Source organism: Orycteropus afer, unplaced genomic scaffold, assembly GCF_000298275.1.
Source record: "Orycteropus afer afer isolate SDZICR_OR568_19922 unplaced genomic scaffold, OryAfe1.0 scaffold00005, whole genome shotgun sequence".
NCBI lineage: Eukaryota > Metazoa > Chordata > Mammalia > Tubulidentata > Orycteropodidae > Orycteropus > Orycteropus afer.
This window is the reverse complement of record NW_006921592.1, coordinates 10,448,503-10,469,799: the sequence shown is the minus strand read 5'-3', so window position 1 is coordinate 10,469,799 and position 21,297 is coordinate 10,448,503. Positions and strand designations below refer to the sequence as shown.

The window sequence follows — 21,297 nt, the reverse complement described above, 5'->3', positions numbered from 1 at the left end:
GGGGGGGGGGGGACCTGGAACCAATCACCATGGATACTGAGGAACAACTATACTACTATTTTTAATTGATTCACCTTGATAGTTGGATTGTTTCCAGCTTTTACTATTATGACTAATGCTGCTCTTAACATATTTGTTACATCTTTTAGGGGGTACACGTGTTTATTTCTTTTGGATAAAAATCTAGTAGACCATCTATGTCACATGGTTAAGTAATGTTTAACTGTATGAGAAACTGCCAAACCTTTTCTAAAGTGGTTATGCCATTTAAAAGTTCCACTAGCAATATATGAGAGTTCTTAATGCTTACCATGTCAATATTTTGACATGATATGGTCATTCTTTTTATTTTTAGACATTTTAATAAACAAGTATTGGTATCTCAATATAGTTTTGACTTGCATTTCTCTGCACAGTAATAAAGTGGAATATCTTTTCATGTGCTTGTTTTCCCATTTCTAACTGGAATGCTTCTCTTCTTATATATTTGAGATGTAAGTTTTTTGCTGTTGTTGTTAAGTGCCATTGTTTCCGACCCATAGCGACCCCAAGCACAGCAGAATGAAACACCGCCCAATCCCACGCTAGCTCCATGATCCTTGCTATACTTGAGCCCACAGTCGCAGCCACCATGTCAATCCATCTCATCAAAGACCTTCCCCTCTTTCATTGACCCTCCACCTTACCAAGCATGACATCCTTCTCCAGGGAATGGTCCCCTCTGACAACATGACCAAAATAGGTGAGACGAAGTCTGGCCATTCTCACTTCCAAGGAGCATCTTGGCTGCACTTCCTCCAGGACAGATCTGTTAGTTCTTTTAGCAGTCTGTGGTACTTTCAGCATTCTTCGCCAGCACCACAACTCAAAAGCATCAACTCTTCTTCGGTCTTCCTTATTCATTGTCCAGCTCTCACATGCATACAAGGTGATTGGAAATATCATGGCCCGTGTCAGGCACACCTTAGTCCTCAAGGAGACATCCTTGCTCCTCAGCACTTGAAAGAGTTCCTTCTCAGCCGACCTGCCCAGTGCTACATGTCGTCTAATGTCCTGACTGCTGCTTCCACTGGCATCTATTATAGAACCAAGCAACGTGAATTCCTTGACAACCTCAATCTTTTCTCCATTTATCATGATGCTGCTTATTGGTCCAGTTGTGAGGATTTTTGTTTTCTTTAATTGAGATGTAATTCATACTGCAGACTGTGTTCTTCAATCTTCATCAGTAAGTGCCTCAAGTCATACTCACTTTCAGCAAACAAAGTTGTGTCATGAGCGTATCTCAGGTTGTTAATGATTCTTCCTCCAATCCTGATGCCACATTTTTCCTCATATAGTCCAGCTTCTCGGATTATTTGCTCAGCATATAGATTGAATAAGTATGGGGAAAGGATACAACCCTGACGCACTCCCTTCTTGATTTTAAACTATGTAATATCCCCTTGTTCAGCTTGAATGACAGCCTCCTGGTCAAGGTACAGGTTCCTCATGAGTATAATCAAGTGTTCGTTTTTTGCTAGATGTATGTATTACAAACATTTTTTCCCAAAATATGGCTTGGGTTTTCATTTTTTAAATACTGTCTTTCAAAAAGCAAAATATTCTAATTTTGAAGAAGTCCAATTTATCTATCTTTTTCTTCTCTCATTTGTGATTTTTGTATCATAAGGTATTTTTACCTAACAACAGAAAGATTTTCTCTTATGTTTTTTGTTCTAAAAACTTTATAAGTTTTAGTCTTTATATTTAGGTCTGTGTTCCAATTCAATTTAATTTCTGTCTATGGTATGAGATAAGGGTTGAGGTTTCTTTTTATCTACACAAATCCAGTGATTTTAGCACTATTTGTTGTAAAGACTATTCTCCCACTTAATTATCTTGGCACCTTTGTAAAAAATCCATTAACTATAATATGTGAATCTCAATTGACACCGAAAGGCATTGACAAAATCCATCACCCTTTCATGATAAAACACTTAACAAGATAGAAATAGAAAGAAAATTCTTCAGCAAGGAGTATTTATGAAAAAACACCCAGCTAACACCATACTCAACAGAAAAAGACTTTCCCCTTAACATCACCAGTGATCTGATGGTGTCTGCTCATCAGTGTTATTCAATGTTGTATTAGAAGTCCTAGCCAGAGGAATTAGGCAAAAATAAATAATTAAAAGATACACAAATTGGAAAGGCAGATGTAAAACTATCCCTATTTATAGAAGACATGATCCCATATGTAGAAAATCCCAAGGAACCCACAAGACAGGTGGCTAGAGCTGATAAATGAATTCAGCAAAGCTGCTGGGTACAAGGCCAATATTCAAAACTCCATTGGGTTTCTATATAACAATAAAAAAACAAAAAAACAAACTCACTGCCATCGAGTAAGATCTGACTCATAGTGACCCCTCCTTGGGTTTCCAAGGCAGTATCACTTCGGAAGTAGATTGCCCAACCTTTCTTCCGAGGAGTGGCTGGTGGCTTTGAACCATTAGGCTTCTGGTTAGCAGTCAAATACCTTAGGCACTATGCTACCAGAGCTTCCATATAACAGCAATGAGCAACATGAAAAGGAAATTAAGAAAACAATTCCATTTATAACAGCATCTATAAGAATAAAATTCCTAGGAATAAATTTAACTAGGGAAGTGAAAGACTTGCACACTGAAAATTATAAAACATTGTAAGAAATTAAAGAAGACCTATATAAATGGACTGATGTTCCATGTCCACAGATAGAAAGACTTACATTGTTAAGATATCAATACTACTCAAAGCAATCTACAGATTCAACATAATCCTCATCATTATTCTAACACCTTCTCCGAAGAAACGGAAAAGCTAACCCCTAAGTTCATATGGAACTGCAAGGAGTCCTAAGTAGCCAAAACAATCTTGAAAAAGAAGACCAAAGTAGGAAGACTCATACTTTCTCATTTCAAAATGTATTATAAAACTAATCAAAACCGAGATTCCAGAAATAAACCCATATATCTATGGCCAACTGATTTTTGAGAAGGGTGCTAAGCCCATTCAATGGGGAAAGAACAGTCTGTTCAATAAATGGCTCTGGGACAATTGATTTTCCACATGGTAAAAAATGAAGCAGAACTCATACCTCATAGCATATAGGGAAATTAAGAAAAAGTGAATCAGTGATCTAAATGTAAGAACTAAAACTATAAAACTCTTAGAACAAAAGAGTAATGATTTGGAATCTAGTTTTTGACAACATATTCTTAGATATGAGACTAAAAGCAGGAGCAACACAAGACAAAATAGGTAAATGGGACTTTATCTAATTAAAAATTTGTACATCAAAGAGCTTTAATCAACAAAGTAAAAAGACACCATACATAATGGGAGAAAATATTTGGGAAATATATATTTGATAAGACTTTAATATCTAGAATATATTAAGAACTCCTATAATGCAAAAACAAAAGACAAACTAATTAAAAAAAAAAGTTTAAACATGGGCAAAGAACTTAAACATTTTACCAAAGACAACAGACAACTGGTGAATAAACACATGAAAAGATGCTCAACATCATTACTCATTAGGGAATGCAAATCAAAACCACAATGAGCAGGAACACAAACAAATACTTGTACATCAATGTTCATGCTAGCTCTACTCACAACAGCTAAAAAGTGGAAACAACTCAAATGTCCATGAATAGATGAATGAATAAACAAAATATGGTATATTCATACAATGGAATATTATTCAATCATAAGCTATGATACATGCTACAACAAGGACATGTCTTTGAAACATTATGCTAAGTCACGTAAGTCAGACACAAAAGGAAAAATACTATATGATCCCACTTAACATGAAGTATCTACAATAGGCAAATTCATAGAAACTAAAGTTTATCAGTGGTTACTAGGGGCAGGTGGGACAAGGAAATTGGGACTTACTGCTTACAGGACACTAAATTTCTGTTAAGAAAGATGAAAAAATTTGGAAATGGATAGGGGTGATGTCTACACAACATAATGGAGATAATTCATGTCAGTGAAAAAATGGCTGAAATGGCAAAAAATGTGTAGTTATATATATATATTTTTTACTAAAAAAAAGACCTCACAATGAGATACCACTTGACATCCACTCAGATGGCTAATATCAGAAAACAACAAATGTCAGCAACAAATTGGACCCTCACACCTTCCTTGTGGGATTGTAAAATGCTGAAGCCATTGCGTAAATTTGGCAGTTCCTCAAAAATTAAACATAAAATTAACATATGGCACAGCAATTCCACTTCATTACCCTATTTACCTTTATATACCCAAAAGACTTGAAGGCAGGGATGCAAGCAGATACTTGTAGAGAAACGTTCACTGCAGCACTATTTACAATGGTCAAAAACTGGGAACAACCCAAGTATATAAAAAAAAGAATGTATAAACAAAATGTGGTATAGTCATATGATGGAATGCTATTCAGTTATAAAGAGAAATTAATTTATGATACATGATACAACATGAACCTTGAAGCACTATGTTGAATGAGGAAGTCAGACAGAGAAGGACAAATGCTGTATGATATTATTTATATGACCTATCTACAGTAGGGAAGGGAGCTCTGGTAGCATAGTGGCTAAGGCACTTGACTGCTCCAGAAGGCTGGCGGTTCAAACCCACCAGCCACTCCTCGGAAGGAAAGTTGGGCAATCCTACTTCCGTAGTGATACTGCCTTGGAAACCCAAGGAGGGGTCGCTATGAGTCAGGGCTGACTCGACGGCACATAACAACAACAACAACAAGAGTAGGGAAATGCATACAGGCTAAAGTTTATTAGTGGCTACCAGGGATGGACAGGAGGGGAAATGAGGAGTTACTGCTGAAAAGGTATGAGTTTCTGTTAAGGGTGATCAAAAAAATTTGGAAACAGCGGTGATGGTTATATATTATGGTGAATGTAATTAATGTCACTTGATTGTATATGTAAAAATGACAAATGTTTTTGTTTTATATATATATATATATTTCACCACCATTTGAAAAAATAGTAGTGAAAAGGAAGCCACAGAATGGAGAAAGTATTTGTAACACACAACTCCAAAGGGCTTGTATTCAGAATATATAAAGAAATTCTATAGACAATCCAACAGAAACTGAAGAATTTAACTAGCATTTCACAAGAGCATATATCCAAATGGTCATTGTAGTATTATTTTATCTGATATTTCTGTGGTTTTATCAAATATTATGTGTGGAATTTCTATTTTAATTCATGTTTTTATTAATTTTGAAAGTAACTGTACCTGAAGTGATTTGCCAGGGGCAGGTTCATCAGGTATATGTTCAGGTTTTGGAATGCTTTCAATTAATTCCATTATTCCTTGTAGCTTTTTATCTGAGACACGTAAAGAAATGAGGGGTAACTTTCCAAAAATCTTGAATCTGTTTAAAAAAGACAGGAATCATTATAAGGCAACTTTCATTATAATTTAAATGAATTAAATAAAATGAAGACTGTTCCCCTCAAATTATTATAATGCAATTAAATGTAATTTTAAGTATTAAAAATTATCTACATAGTCCATGAGCCAAATTCCCTCCCCCCACTCTACTCTAATGTCCATTTTACCTAACTATCCACTTTCAATGGATGACTTAACATCATCATTTTCCAGAGGCTTATTTTCTGTTATTATTACATTTATTGTCCTTTGATTATCTGCCAAATACAATGGACAATTAATATTTATCAAGTGCTTATTATGCAATAGGCAGTGTGCAAAGCACTGTATATGAGTTAGTACAAACAGTCCTCACAAACTGTGTCTGTTCCCTATTATAGATAAGGAATACAAGGTTAGCATGCTCAAGTAATTTATCTAAGAGATTATATCGTAAAACCATGATTCAAAACCAGATCTGAGTGTTTTATTAATTTATTCTTTTAGCTGTCTTAGCCTCCTTGCTTAAGATGCAAAATAAGAATTAAAAAGAGCCAGACATCAGAGAGAAAGTTTTTATTCACCATTTATTTCCTTAGATTTTCCTACAACTGATTTTTCAATTTACACACATTGACTACTAAAGAATCCTTCTAAAAATATAACAGAATTCCTACAAAAAATTATAAACTTTCTTTTATACAATAGCCTGAATATTTGAAAGTAATCCCATACATCGTAGTTTAACTTGGTTACACTTATAGACCAGTCCTATTAAGGAAGCTTCTTTAGAATTTCCTTAAACATGCAAGTTGTACAACCTAAAGATGATGGTGTCAAAAGAATACCACAAAAGTCCCTTTATTTGTCTTAAATTTATTCAGCTCAAATTTCAAATGAAGGTGTCTGACAGTTTCAGAGTTCTAGGATTTTAAATAATACCATTTCACTTTATATGGCTCACGACTTCATGCAATCAAAACCAAATAACCTCTCAGAATTCATCTTTATAAATCCCTGCATTTTCTGGCCTGTGATTACATTAGTCACACTTCTCTACTCTTAATGTATATACATTTCAGCATCATTTCTGTACTATTTAAAAGGTCTTTACTGGTAATTTTTCAATTGTCTTTGTCATGTTTGTTTGTAACGCACCGGACCAGGGGTTGGCAAACTACAGTCTTTGGGCCAAATCCAGTTTGCAACCTCTTTTTGTAAATAATGTTTTACAGGAATAAAGTCATTTACAGAAATTTATGCATTGTTTATGGTAGGTCTTGTGATACCAAAGCCGAGTTGAGTAGTTGTGACAGAGAGAGACTCAATGGCCTTCTAAATAAAATATTTATTATCTGGAACTGTAAAGAAAAAGTTTTCCAATCCCTGTACTAAATTAAGGAGCTCGGGTGGCATAGTGCCTAAGGCATTTAACTGCTAACCAGAAGGGTGGCGGTTCGAACCCACCAGCTACTCCTCAGAAGGAAGGTTGGGCAATCTACTTCCACAGTGATACTGCTTTGGAAACCCAAGGAGGGGTAGCTATGAGTCAGATCTTACTCGACAGTACTGCATTTGGTTTTTTTTTTTTTTAGTTTGCACTGAATTAATATCTCATAATCTCACATCACCTTTATCTACATATAAATACCTATTTTAAAATCAATTATTATAATTCTTGAAAACCTATATATATGCCCTGCATCACAGGACCTAAGTTTTCCCTACTTATAGATCAAGTTCAAAGCAAAATAAAATACACTTTTTTTTTTTTCATCAGAAGAAAATCATCTCCTTCTCTTCTGGTACTCAGTAATTTCCTAAATTCTAGCATACTGACCAACCAAAAAGGAAAAGTATTTACACTTTGTTCAAATTTAAAAAAAAAAGACCATTCATACTCATAATTACCGCAGGAAACCAGATATACCCTTCCTCTTTAAAAAGCTTTACAAGAAATACTGCTGTTCCTGCTAGTGCTGTTGAGTTGACTCTAACATACGGCCAACCCATGTACAACAGAACAAAACACCGTACAGTCCTGCACTACCTTTATGATTGTTGGTATGTACAGTCCATTGTTGTGGCCACTGTATTTTAAGTACATTTTGGGCAAATCTTCAGCACTATTTTGGACAATATTGTGTTGTAACTCAGAATTTTCTTTGGCTGATATTTTGGAAGAAGAGTGCTAAGTCTTTCATCCTAGTCTGTCTTAGTCTGGAAGCTCCACTTAAATTTGTCCACCTTGCATGACCTACTGATATTTGAAATACCAGTAGCATAGCTTCCAGCATTATAGTAAAATGTAAGCCACCACAGTATGACAAACCGACAAACAGGTGACTGATAAGAAATATTGTTGTCGTTAGGTACATTGAGTTGATTTTAACTCATAAAGACCCTATGTACAAAATAATCAAACAGTGCCTGGTTCTGCATCATCCTCACAATCTTTGCTATGCTTGAGCCCACAGTTTCAGCCACAATGTCAATTCATCTCATTAAGGGTCTTCACCTTTTTCATTGAACCTCTACTTTACCAAGCATCATCTCCTTCTCCAGGGAACAGTCCGTCCTGATAACATGACCAAAGTATGAGACACAAATTTAAGCCATTCTCACATCTATGGAGCATTTGGCTATACTTCTTCCAAGATAAACCTGTTCATTCTATTAGCAGTCCACAGTATATTCAATATTCTCTACCAACACTACAACTCAAATGTATCAATTCTTTTGTGGTCTTCTTTATTCACTGTCCACAGCTTAGATGAGGTGTACTTTAGTCTTCAAAGTGACATCTTTGCTCTTTAATACTTTAAAGAGTTCTTTGTAGCAGATTTGGCCAGTGCAATATGTCACTTGACTTCTTGAAGACTGCTGCTTCCATGCGCAATGATTGTGTATCCAAGTAAAATGAAATCCTTGAAAACTGTAACATTTTCTCTTTATCATGATATTGCTTATTGGTTCAGTTGTGAGGATTGTTTTCTTTATGCTGAGGTGTAATCCATACTGAAGGGCTTTGGTCTTCATCAGTAAGTGTTTCAAGTAGTCTTTATTTTCAGCAAGCAAGCGCATATCATTTGCACAAGGCAGGCTGTTAATGAGTCTTCCTCTAATGCTGATCCTACCCTTTGAAATCTTCTGGTCAGCTCTTTTATTTCATTTCTTCTTTGGCTTTAGCTGTTTTACACTCAAGATCTTATTTCAAAATCTCTCATGAAATCTATTTTGGTCTTTTCTTTCTTTCCTGTCTTTTTAATGACCTTTTGCTTTCTTGATGTATGATGTCATTAATGTCTAGTCTTTAGTCATTAGTGTTCAATGTGTCAAATCTGTTCTTCAGATGGCCTCTAAATTCAGGTGGAATATACTGAAGGTCATGCTTTGGCTCTTGTGCATTTGTTTTAATTTTTTTTCAGCTTCAACTTTAGCTTTCTTATGAGTAACTGATGGTCTGTTCTGTAATTAGCCCCTGGCCTCTTTCTGATTGGTGATATTGAGTTTCTCTAACACCCCTTTCCACAGATGGAGGCAATTTGATCCCTCTGTATTCCATCCAAGGAGCTCTGGTGGTGTAGTGGTTAAAGCATTTGGCGGTTACCCAGAAGGTCAGTGGTTTGAACCCACCAGCAGCTCCACAGAAGAAAGACGAGGCAGTCTGCTTTCATGAGGATTTATAGCCTTCAAAACCCAATGGGGTCACTATGAGTCAGAATCAACTCAAGAGCAGTGAGTTTGGTTTGCTTTTTGGTATTACACCAGCAAGGTCCATGGGTATAGTCAACATTCATGTTGTTGAAAAAAGTATTTCCAGTGAATAAGTTGTTGGTCTTGCAAAATTCTATCATGCAATCTCCAGAATCATTTCCATCACTAAGGCCATATTTTTCAACTACCAATCCTTCTTTGTTTCCAGCTTTTATAATTCTCATCACCAGTAATTACCAACTCATCTTGATTGCACATCTGTCAATCTCAGACTGCATAAATTGGTTAAAAAACAAACAAACAAAAAAAAAACTTTAATTTCTCCATCTTTGGCATTAGGGGTAGTACATAAACTTCAATAACAGTCGTATTAACTGGTCTTCCTTGTGGGTATATGGATATTATGCTATCACTGACAGCACTGTACTTCAGGACAGATCTTGAAATGTTCTTTTTGATAATGAATGTGACACTATTCTTCTTTAATCTACCATTCCTGGCATAGTAGACCATACAATCATCCAATTCAAAATGGCCAACACCAATCCATTTCTGCTCACTAATGGGTGGGATACTGATCTTTATGTAGTCTATTTCATTTCTGATGACTCCCAATTTTCCTAGAATCATACTCCATACATGCTGATACAATTATTAATGAATATTTACAGCTGTTTCTTCTCATTTTGGGTTGTGCCAAATCAGCAAAGGAAGGTCCCAAAGCTTTCTCCATCCACATCATTAAGGCTGACTCTACTCTAGGAGACAACTCTTGCCCACTCATATTTTGAGTGACTTCCAACCTGAGGGGCTCATCTTTTGGCACTGTTATCAGGCAATATTCACTGGCCAATTTTTTAGTAGACTGCCAGGTTCTTCTTCATCTGCCTTAGTCTGGAAGCTCTGGTGAAACCTGTTCCACCATGGGCAACCTGCTCCACCATGGGTAACCTGCTAGCACTTGAAATACCAGTGGCACAGCTTCCCATATCATATCACAACAAACTGACAACAATCCAGAGTCTTGAAGTCTAAGAGCTCATCAGTTCAGGGTAGTATATAAAATAAAGGGGAGATTTACCTTATAAGTTAAGAGATTAATTAAACCTAAGACTGGTTAAGAACTATATTAAGATTCTTGCTTGGTCAAGGATTATTGAAGCTACATTTCAGACAGAAATTTTAATATGTAATTCAAAAACCACTGTTACTAATATTTATTAAACAAATTAAGCAGCATATGTTGTTGTTGTTGCTGTTATGTGCCATCAAGTCGGACCCAACTCATAGCGACCCCTCCTTGGGTTTCCGAGGCAGCATATAAGTGAATGAAACTATCTATACTGACCTAACCAGGAAATCCCAGTTTGATGTTTTTCTTTCATACTTTAACATCTCTGAAATTCAAGTGAATCTTAATTAATGATTTATAATCACTATAAACCTAACTTACACCCACCTTTTAAGATTTGTATTTACTTCTACTAGTCCCCTTAAACCAAAACCAAACCCACTGCCATCAAGTTGATTCTGACTCATAACACACTATAGGACAGAACAGATTTGCCCTATAGGGTTTCCAAGGCTGTAAATCTTTGCAGAAGTCACCTGCCTCATCTTTCTCCCATGGAGCTGCTGGTGCGTTTGAACAACCGACCTTTTGGTCAGTAGCCATATGATTTAACCACTACACCAGCAGAGCTCCTTTTCAGTCCCCTTGGGGAACTTAAAATGTGAGAACACTTCAAAAATTCTGTGTGTGTTGTTTGGGGAGAACACAGCAAACCAACACAGGTTCAGTGAAGAAAGTTTTTCTCCTTTCACTCTTGCTGTCCCTTTCACCATTTATTTATTTTCCACCATTATGCTAATGATGTTATCCTTTGGAGACCAGGTTTTATTTAGGGATATCTTTTTAATTTTCCCATAACGACTTTTTTTTTTTTTTTAAATTTAGTGAAGCATAATCTTAATGATGTATCTTATAATACCTTTAGAATCAATTAAATATAGTATTTCCTTAGCTGCAAAATTACTGAGAAAATTAACAACCACATGAAATAGGCAATACATACTTGGGCATCCTTAAATCTGTCACAACCATGGCCTTAGAGAGTTCCACATTGAACTGCATAGGTACCAAAATATGCTGTGTCGATACATTGAGTTTTCGTGCTTCTTTCCAATTATCACCTAATTACAGAAAACAGTGCATATTTTATCACATGTAAAATTTGAAAAACACACAAGACATAAAATTACTATTAATACTTTACATAGTCACACAATGCATGATGGGAGGGAACTCTTCTTATATACAGTTAATAATAACATTACATTCTCGGACACATACAATCAGCAGGTAAATTTTTTTCCTCTTTCATCATTTTCCTTCTGTTGCTTCACAAAACTCTATGTTTCAATAGGAAAATGTTTACCAAAAAATAAAATCCACTGACATTCAGTACATCAATCAGATACCTTACCTACTGAGTGTGGCAATAAGGCAATAATAAAGAAGGTATAAGAGTATGAAGTAATAACTAATAGAAGCTATCATTTACCCAAGATTTATAACAGGCATTCTTCTAGGCAATATTTAAACTTTCATTTAATTCTCACAACAACCCTTATAATTTGCCTATGACCAAAAGGCTGGAATTCTCACCCAGGTCACCTAACACAGGACCCTACGGCGACATTCACTGCAGTGTTACAAACCAAAATGTTTGATAACTTAATGGTAGAGCAGAATATTACATGCATAACCTTGTAATACTATATGCACAGAAATCATGAATTCAAGTGCTCAAAACAATGCTAGTGAATAAAAGAAACATCAAGATAGAAAACTATATAAATCATGCAAAAAAAATGTATTCACAAATACACACACAACATTACACAGGTATATCCTAGATACTCAGGCACACACGTTGAAAAATATACTAAAAGGATATACGACAAAATGTTAACAGTATTTATATCTGAGCAGTAAGATAAAAGGTAATCTTTTTTGTTTGTGTATCATCCAGATTTTCTACAATAGACTTATTTTACCTCTACAGTTAGAAAAAAATAATTTTAAAATGTATTTTAAAATTAATGGAATTTATATAACATCATGCATTTTCACAAGAGCCTTGGTGGCACAATTGTTAAAAACAATTGTTAACTGAAAGGTCAGAGTTTGAACCCACCAGCAACTCCATGGGAGAAAGGACCTCACAATCAGCTCCCTTAGAGATTACAGCTTAGGAAAACCTATGGATGAGATAGTTCTACCCTGCCCTACAGGGTCACTATGTGTCAGAATCAACCCAATGGCACACACCACCACCAAAAATACATTTTCATATACATTTCATTTGAATCTAATAATCCTACAAGTCAGATAAAATTCTTACTACTCAAGAAAAACCAAATCAAGAAAAGATTAAGCTCTTGGAGACAGGTGATAAAATGGACTTGATTACAATTTTGACATCTCCACCAATATTAAGACACATGAAATATTTCCGTAACTTCCCATTCTACAAATTAAAAAAATAAAGATGTTTAGAAATGTGTTTCCAAATTTATCAAGAGTCTGTTACAATTATATAAAGTAACTACAATGTCAAAAAGCCCTGCTCAATAAAGATACAATTATTTAAGAATAGTTAATGCTTAACAAATATAATTCCAAAAAGCCATTTAATAAACAATAACCTTCAGACTATGAAATACTTTAAAATTTCTTTCCAAAAGCATCTCAGTGTCTTAAATAACAACTGAGGTATGATTCTCAAACTTCAAAAACTAGTGACCAAATATATCATTTAAACAGACCAAATATAATCATTTACTTCCCTGAAATAAATTTACGGACTTCCTCTAAAAAAAATTTACATTTATCGCCTTTCAAACTAACTGGAAAATGTTAAAAATAGAAGCCAAGTTCATTACTCTAAAGCAAATATAATTAGAGAAAAAATGTTCCAGTCATACACAAACTAACATTTGTAATAACTACTACTTTGGATTCTCACTGTCTTTGTTTTTCATTAATTAGCTCAGATAATTAAATTTTGACCATTTTCATATACAGCAAAATCTCTAGGACAGCCCCCAATCAAACTCTATCGAATTATTTGAATGTTCACTAACACTCCAGGGATTCAGAAGCAGTATAGCACAATGGAAAGGGGTGAACTAGACTGGGCTCTTTTATTAATTTCTTTGGTGGTTCTTGTCAGGTGAAATTTTGACTCTGTTGACCTCACCTAAAAAACTAGATCTGGATCAGAGACTCTCATCTGGTAGACCAAAGTGAATGGGGTACTCAAACTCCAAACTCACTGACACTGATTTGGATCCAACTCATAGCAACACCTTCCTTGAGTTTCCTCGGTGGTATCACTACAGAAGTAGATTGCCTAATCTTCCTTCCCAGGAGTGGCTGGTGGGTTTGAACCACCAGCCTTCTGGTTAGCAGTCAAATGCCTTAGGCACGTCATCAGAGGTCCTGAATGGGATACAGTGGTATATCTAAGATAGATACCCTCCCTCAGTCTTTGTATGACTATCTATGGTCTGGGGCTGTCAGAGTTCCTACGCTGATTGCCTGTAGCCTTGAGTAGACTCTTCTGGTTATTTCAGTGTATCATACAAATATAATTTTCAGTATGTGCCAATGTTTTCCAACACTGGCCAAAAGTTGGAAAACATTGGTCAAGATCACAATTTTTCATCTTTAGTACTAATGTTTAGAGCCAAGTAAGTCTTTGTTGTAGGGGACTATCCTGTGTATTGTAGGTTATTTAGTAGCATCCCTGGTCACACCCACAAATGTCAATGGTCCCCCTTCATACTGTGATAATGAAAAGTGCTTCTGGGAGACAAAAATCAGTCATGGTTGAGAATCACTGGTCTAAGTAATTTTCCTATTGTTTCTAATTTTAAAGGAGCTCTGGTGGCATAGTGCCTAAAGCATTTGACTGCTAAGCAGAAGGCTGGCGATTCACAACCACCAGCCATTCCTCAGAAGGAAGACTGGGCAATCTACTTCCATAAAGATACCACCTCGGAAACCCATGGAGGAAACCAATGAGTCGGAAATTAATCGACAGCAGTGAGTTAGTCCAATTAAAAAAATAAGAATTAATGAAACATTTAGGAAGGAAGGTCTTTACAAAAAGCCTCTAAAACCCTAATTCATCATTTCAGCAAAATCAATCAATAAAGAATGCATTTCATACTTACCAACTCTGCTGTAAAGCAGCTGTATGCTTGTAAGCTGAACATCAAAGGAATCATATGCTCTATGCATTATCTCTTCAAGATTGGCCTCACCTGGTTTTACATCTGGTAATTCCAAACGATTTTTACTTGTCACCTTAAAGTTAATTTTAATAGTTTAGACTATCTAAAATACTTAAAAGTTTAAGTATAAAGTTTTTAATCTTTCAGAGATGTATCATAAAAATTTACTAAGAGAGGGTAAGCTCATAAACTAATATATACTATAAAGCTATTAGAAATGTCCTTATTCATAAAATGTATTTAAGAAAATCAGGTATAAAGTGAATTTTTGCATATTAAATTATATTTCCCATTATTTTAAAAGAGAGGGATCAAATCACTGGTGGAGAATAATTACCTACAAAATACTAAACTCTGATAAGAAAACTTTTCATTAAAAGCAAGATCAAGAGACAAACTTAGCTTACAAAATGTTTCTAAGGCACAACGGCAGGTGTGTGAGTAGCTTTATAATAAAAAGTAGAAGAGTCCAGAATTAGGCACTGTTGGTGTTATATGCCATCAAGTCGGACCCGACTCACAGCGACCCCTCCTTGGGTTTCCAAGGCATTATCTTAATGGAAGTGGATCACCCAGTCTTCCTTCCAAGGAGTGACTGGTGGGTTTGAAGCGCCAGCCTTCTGGTTAGCAGTCAAGTGCCTTAGGCACTATACTACCAGAGCTCCCAGGATTAGGTATTAGAATAGCTGAATTTTAGTCCCAACTCTGTCATTTATGTGACCCCAGGCAATTCATATCCCTCCCTCTCTTGGCATACTACAGACAATCTTGTTGCCATCAAGTCAATTCTGACTCATGGCAACTCCATGAGCTACAGAGGACAATTGCTCCATAGGGTTTTCTTGGTTGTAATCTTTATGGAAGCACATCACCACCAGGTCTTTCTTCTGCAGTGCCTCTGGGTAGGTCAGAACCACTAATCTTTAAGTTAGTAGTTGAGAGCAAATCGCTTGCACCATCCAGGGGCACTTTTGCATACTATACATATTTTCACTTAAACAACCTAGGGATTCCACAACAGTATACAAAGATCTTATTCATGTGCATGTACATGTGTGTGTATAATTTTTGCATACATATGCAAATATATAGGGTATGTGTATGTGTGTATGTATATACACGATGGGGCAATCTACTTTGGCTGCTAACCATTCTCTCAGCGGTCTGAACCCATCAGCCACTCCAAGGCAGAAAGATGTTAACAGTCTGTTTCTGTACAGATTTACCGCTTTGGAAACCCTATGCTGTACTTCTACTCTGCCCTATAGGGTCACAATGAGTTGAAATTCAACTAGACAGTGATGGGTTTGGTTTGGTTTCACATACATTTAACTTTTCTGTCTTTATTTTATATATCTCATGTGAAATAGACAGTCAAAAAATTGATTATTTCTGACAGATAAGGAATTTCAGGCAAGAAGTTAAGCAAATTGTATAAGCTCACATAATTTGATAGGTATCCTTAGACTCCTAACCTTATACTCCACTCCTTCCACTATCTCACAGTGCTCCTGAAACATTTCAAAAATGAACTTCAAATATGAACAATTAGCTGCACATGTTCTATTATAATATTACAAATATAGTGAGTGTCTGCATAATCAAGTGAAAATTTTTAATGAAAAATAGAGTAAGAGAGAATGTTAATATTAAGGAAAGGCTCATATATGTAAAGTAGCCAGACCACTGTATTATTATTCATCCTTCTTGGGTCTTTAAAATTGTTGTAGCTGTCCAGTAGAACTTTCTATGTTATTAGAAATGTTCTAAATCTGCAGTACCCACTACAGCTACTTGGATTACCTATTAAGTTCTTGAATGTTGCTAGTGTGACTAAGGAACAGAATTTTTTATTTTAATTAATTGAAATTTAAATAAATGCATATAACTATTGGTTACTACATTAAACAAAGCTGATCTAGAAACTACACAAGAAAATAATTATTCTCTATTCAAAACTGGGGAAGAAATAAGTATATAATTGGAAGGAAGAGGAAATGACTTTGGTAAATGCAAGAATCCTCTCTCAATTCAGGATCAGTAAAGCAGACAAATATTAAAATATCAATATATACAGTTACATATACACAAAATTTCAGGGAGAGAAAGCTATAATTTGATTACTTCTCAAACTCCCTCCCATTCTATATATATCAATTAGTCGCATAATAGATTAAAATTGAAAAGGAAATAAATTACTCAAGCATGACTCTGAAAATCTATACTGTAAATGTAATTCTTAAGTTTATTCCTGAGCAACAGAATTCAATTGGTCAATCTGCTTTCAGAAATGAAAGAAAATTACGTAATTAAACGAAACAATGTTTTATTCACAAGAAAGGATGAATTCTCAAATTCTAGTATCTACCACAAATCTGAAACTCAACATACCAAAGCAAACTTTCTAAAGAACAAAATGCATTTTAAACAAGAAAACACCCTGAATTATCATATCATAAAATATATATTATGAGCATATACCTTTAGATGACCAAGATCCAAAAGAAGTAGATTTGATGCAGAACTAAAAATTCCATCTTGCGGGACAATAATATATGATGCCTTCAAATTAATTTTGAGATCAAGAACTTTCTGAGTTTCAATAATATACAGTAGACCTGTAGAAATTTTAAATACTCATCATGAAGTTTTTACAAATTATTCAAGAAATAGATAATTATTAAACATATGAATTAATAACAATCTGAAAATGTGAAATTAGTATTAATCTTTAAATGACATTAAGTAAAATATTTCCAATATACACTTAAAATATTTTTAATTTATACACTGCAAAGGAAATAAAACTTTTGGAGTGAGTGCTCAAAGAAGTTACTTTACCCAGAAATTAAATTTGAGTAAAATTGGGGAAATGATGTATATCTAAAATAAATGAAGTGGTATAAAACATTTATTCAAAACAACCATATTAGAATCCATACAGATTTTCTCCAACACATAACCGTAATATAGCTATTGTGGTAGTTAAGTTTGTGTGTCAACTTGGCTGGCCCCAGCTGAACAGCTAGTCAGCTAGACGTAGTTATTCCCCATGGTGAGATTGGTAATTAACTCCATGGTGGAATCTATTGGAGCAGCTGAGTAGCTGCTTTAGGGATGTGGGCTGCTTCCTGTATTTAAGAAACATCTTTGGGAATAGTCTCTAGCTTATGGCACACTTGAACCTTGCATATATACCCAAGTCGTTCAGCAGCCTGCCGTGCTCTGCTGATCTTGGGACTTTTAATGGACTTGAATTAATGGCCTGCTGTGTGATTTAATAATACTGGGACTGTGTCTTTTTACTTGTCAGCCTTGGCCTTGTCAGCCTCAGCAGCCATCAGCTGTCCGAGTGAAGAAAAGCCTCTAGCTTCAGTGGGCTGGGAACAGAAGGCAGAGCTGACCCCCAAGGTTGAGGGGCTTTCCCCTAGCCCCTAGAGCCTGGCACTTTGAACTTGGACTTAAAGCCTCCAAAATTATAAGAGAATAAACTCCTGTTTGTTCAAGCCATTCCATTTGTGGTATAATTCCTGTCAGAACAGCACTGGGTAACCAAAACAGCTATATCTACCATATTGAATACCTGATTTTTATGTTATTACTCTGAAACAATAAAAACTGAATTATTAAATCACCTTCAGTAAAACCATGTGTAAACCAGAAAAGGCAACCAATCAGGGTTCTTCATTCCTTGGGTATTTCATTCAGTTAAGGTTTTATTCCAGTAAATTTGATTAATTCATTTACCTAAGATTTTATACCATTTTTATATTCAAGTCCCTAAAACCAGCATCATCATTTAGAAATATAAACAAATTATATATGATCCCATGAGAGGGAAGCCCAGCTTAAAGGGGAAATTCTGCGGGTAATCACTAAATCAGGTTAAGTAAATATAAGAAGTTTTGTTTTATGAAGTTTAGGAGATCTGATACTCAAGCAGAAAGTTCCTTACTTCATAAAAGGCAAGATGTTTTAAAAAAAACACTACACAAGAACTATCATTAAGGGCACATTTTTTTTTAAATGTGAATCATGATGGAAAATGAAAAATGATTATAACAATCTGATATGTGCAATTCTGAATAGCTACATGGAAAAAATTCAAATGATGTTTATTTAATGTGTATGCCCTCTGTCATGGATTGAACTGTGTCCCCCCAAAATACGTGTCAATTTGGCTGGGCCATGATTCTCAGTGGTTTGGCAGTTACGTAATGACGTATCATGCCCAATGATATGATCTAATGTGATCAGTCAATCAGTCGTAAGGGGATTAGGATGGGATGCAACATTCTTAACCAGGTCACAGACCTGATCCAATGCAAGGGGAATTTCCCTGGGGTATGACCTGCATCATCTTTCATCTTACAAGCGATAACAGGAGAGAAACAAGCAAAGAATGAGGGACCTACTACCACCAAGGAAGAAGAGTCAGGAGCAGAACCCATTCTTTGGACCTGGGCCCCTGAACTGAGAACCTCCTACACCCAGGGGAAGATTAATAACAAGATACATAGAGATCTTTCCCACAGAGCCAACAGAAAGAAAAGGCTTTCCCTTAGAGCTGCGCACCCTGAATTTGGACTTCTAGCCTCATAAAGTAGACAGAATAAATGTCTATTTATTAATCCATCTACTTGTGGTACTTCTATTATAGCAGCACTAGATAACTAAGACATCCTCATACTGCAGTCAAGAGTCTCTCCTACCCAAAAGAAATCATTTTCCATTTTGTGACTCCATATTAATACACTATTATGAAGGATTACAATTAAAAGACTTAATGTAGGAAGGTTAGTATATTTTAATATAATCTTCAAAATTAAAGATTTATTACTAAAGAGTATATGTTTGAATAAGACAGTATTTTAAAGGTACTTATAATAATTAAGGAGCTCTGGTGGTACACTGGCTAAGGTGTTTGCCTGCTGACGAAAAAGTCAGCAGTTTGAACCTACCAGTTTCTCTGCAGCAGAAAGATGAAGCAGTCTGCTTCCATAAAGATTTACAGACTTGGAAACCTTGTTGGGCAGTGGGTCACTACAAGTCGAAATTGACTCAATGACAGTGGGTTATAATAGATTAATATTGAAAAGATACTCAAATTTAATATATGTATATAATGTCAGAGCAAAGAAAAGCTTGATAAGAAATACTAAGCAAGAAAGTCAAGTGCCAAGAGATAGCTGGTCTGATATATAGGCTAGCGGCAAAAAAAAAAAGAGAAGAATTTAATTAAAATATGTTGTGTTTTAGCCTAAATTTGAGATGCCTCTTCTGTGAAATATGAGAAATTGATATCAAAATTGCATCACCTTAGCCCAAGTAAGGCTCTAGTGGGGGCAGGCAGAGAAGAAACTATGAGAAGCAGATTCAACTGAAACCTCTTAAAATGGGAGTTGGTGGTACAGAGGAGCTAAAACACAGATTAACAGAAAGTCACAGAATTCTGAAGATCAACCAGTAAGTATGGGGCTTAAGGGCAGATGTGATACAAAACACAGTTTTGTTTTTTCCAAATGATTTGGATTCAAACACAGATGACATTGTCATATTAATGGTTGTTGACTGGATAAGTTTGGTATGGAAGTCACAAGACAATCTGGTATTCAAGACGTAAGCCTTTTTCTACTTTAATTTCCATCTGCAATATAAGGATTTCTCAACTAAAACAATCTCATGTACTTTTTCCTCTACAAACACAAGTCCTATACTCTCTGGAAGTCCTACCTTAAGCCTTACTTCCACTGAAGCCTCACTTGACATCAGGACACAGTGCTCTCTCTGGGTTTTGGAGGGTTTGTGGTACTGGTGAGAGGAAGGGGTATATTCTGTTCTATTTTGAAAATAAGTCTATCATGTCTCTCCCCTACTTCCCATTTCACTTAAAACAAAATAAAAACTGTTTAATGTGACCTTCAAGGTTTTACATAATTGAAAATATACCTCTTTAGCACCATCTCATTCCACTCTTACCCTAATTTACTACTGCTTACTTCTAGAAACAATTACTGCATTAGAAACAATCCATCTTTCAGCACTTTACAAATTCACCAAATTCTATCCCAGGTTAGCCCCTTCACACTCGACCACTGCATGGAAAGTTCTTCCTTATATTCTTCAACTGAGTGGATACTACACAAACATTTCATCTTACTGTCACTTTTTCAGAGTGTAATTTGCTAGCACCCCACCAAATCTAAGTTAGGGAATCCATTATTCTCATTTCCTTTACAGCATCTGGGTCTCTTATTGATTTACTGTGTCTCAATGCTCCAAATTCACCACTTTGCTTGCTCTGTGAAAACAGATCTGAGCACTTTAAATGTTTCCTTTTGCCAATTGGCAATGAAGTAGATAGAGAGCAGGAGGAAGGGGCAGGCTAGCACCAGGCTCATGCACAAGGGCTGGTAGCACCTAACAGTTAGCAACTCCCACCACCACCCACTTGAACAGTTTCATAGCAAAGTGAGTTCTCCAGTGAAACATCACCTCATGGATAACTTTCCCTATCACAGGGTTACTATCAGAAAATCCCAGAGAATAACTTCTCTGCCATTCAGTAAGCCACAGACACGTCCTCTCTAATAAGGTCTGAATCTCAACTCTTAGAGAATTTCTTCCTTGGGAACTCTATCTCAGTCCTAGCTAGAGGCTGCTTCTTATATCTACACTTCTTATATTCTTTAAAGTAATCATTTAGAATACTAAGCCAACACTTGTTACAGCTAATAACTCTTTATATATTATTAAACTTTGTTGTTGTTGTTAAGTGCCGTCGAGTCGTTTCTGACTCATAGCAACCCCATGCACAGCAGAACGAAACACTGCCCGATCCCGCGCCAGCCCCAC

General features: G+C 35.7%; 1 protein-coding gene across 1 annotated transcript in view; it reads right to left on the bottom strand.

The window, feature by feature from the left end:
* Positions 1-21,297, bottom strand: part of VPS13A (vacuolar protein sorting 13 homolog A) — a 266,157-nt gene that overhangs the window by 169,415 nt on the left and 75,445 nt on the right. Inside the window, exons 20-23 of the mRNA XM_042780717.1 lie at positions 16,924-17,060; positions 14,383-14,515; positions 11,214-11,331; positions 5,284-5,422 (exon numbers count right to left, since the gene is read on the bottom strand). Coding sequence (XP_042636651.1) covers positions 5,284-5,422; positions 11,214-11,331; positions 14,383-14,515; positions 16,924-17,060 — 527 coding nt within the window. The remainder of the gene's footprint in view (positions 1-5,283; positions 5,423-11,213; positions 11,332-14,382; positions 14,516-16,923; positions 17,061-21,297) is intronic.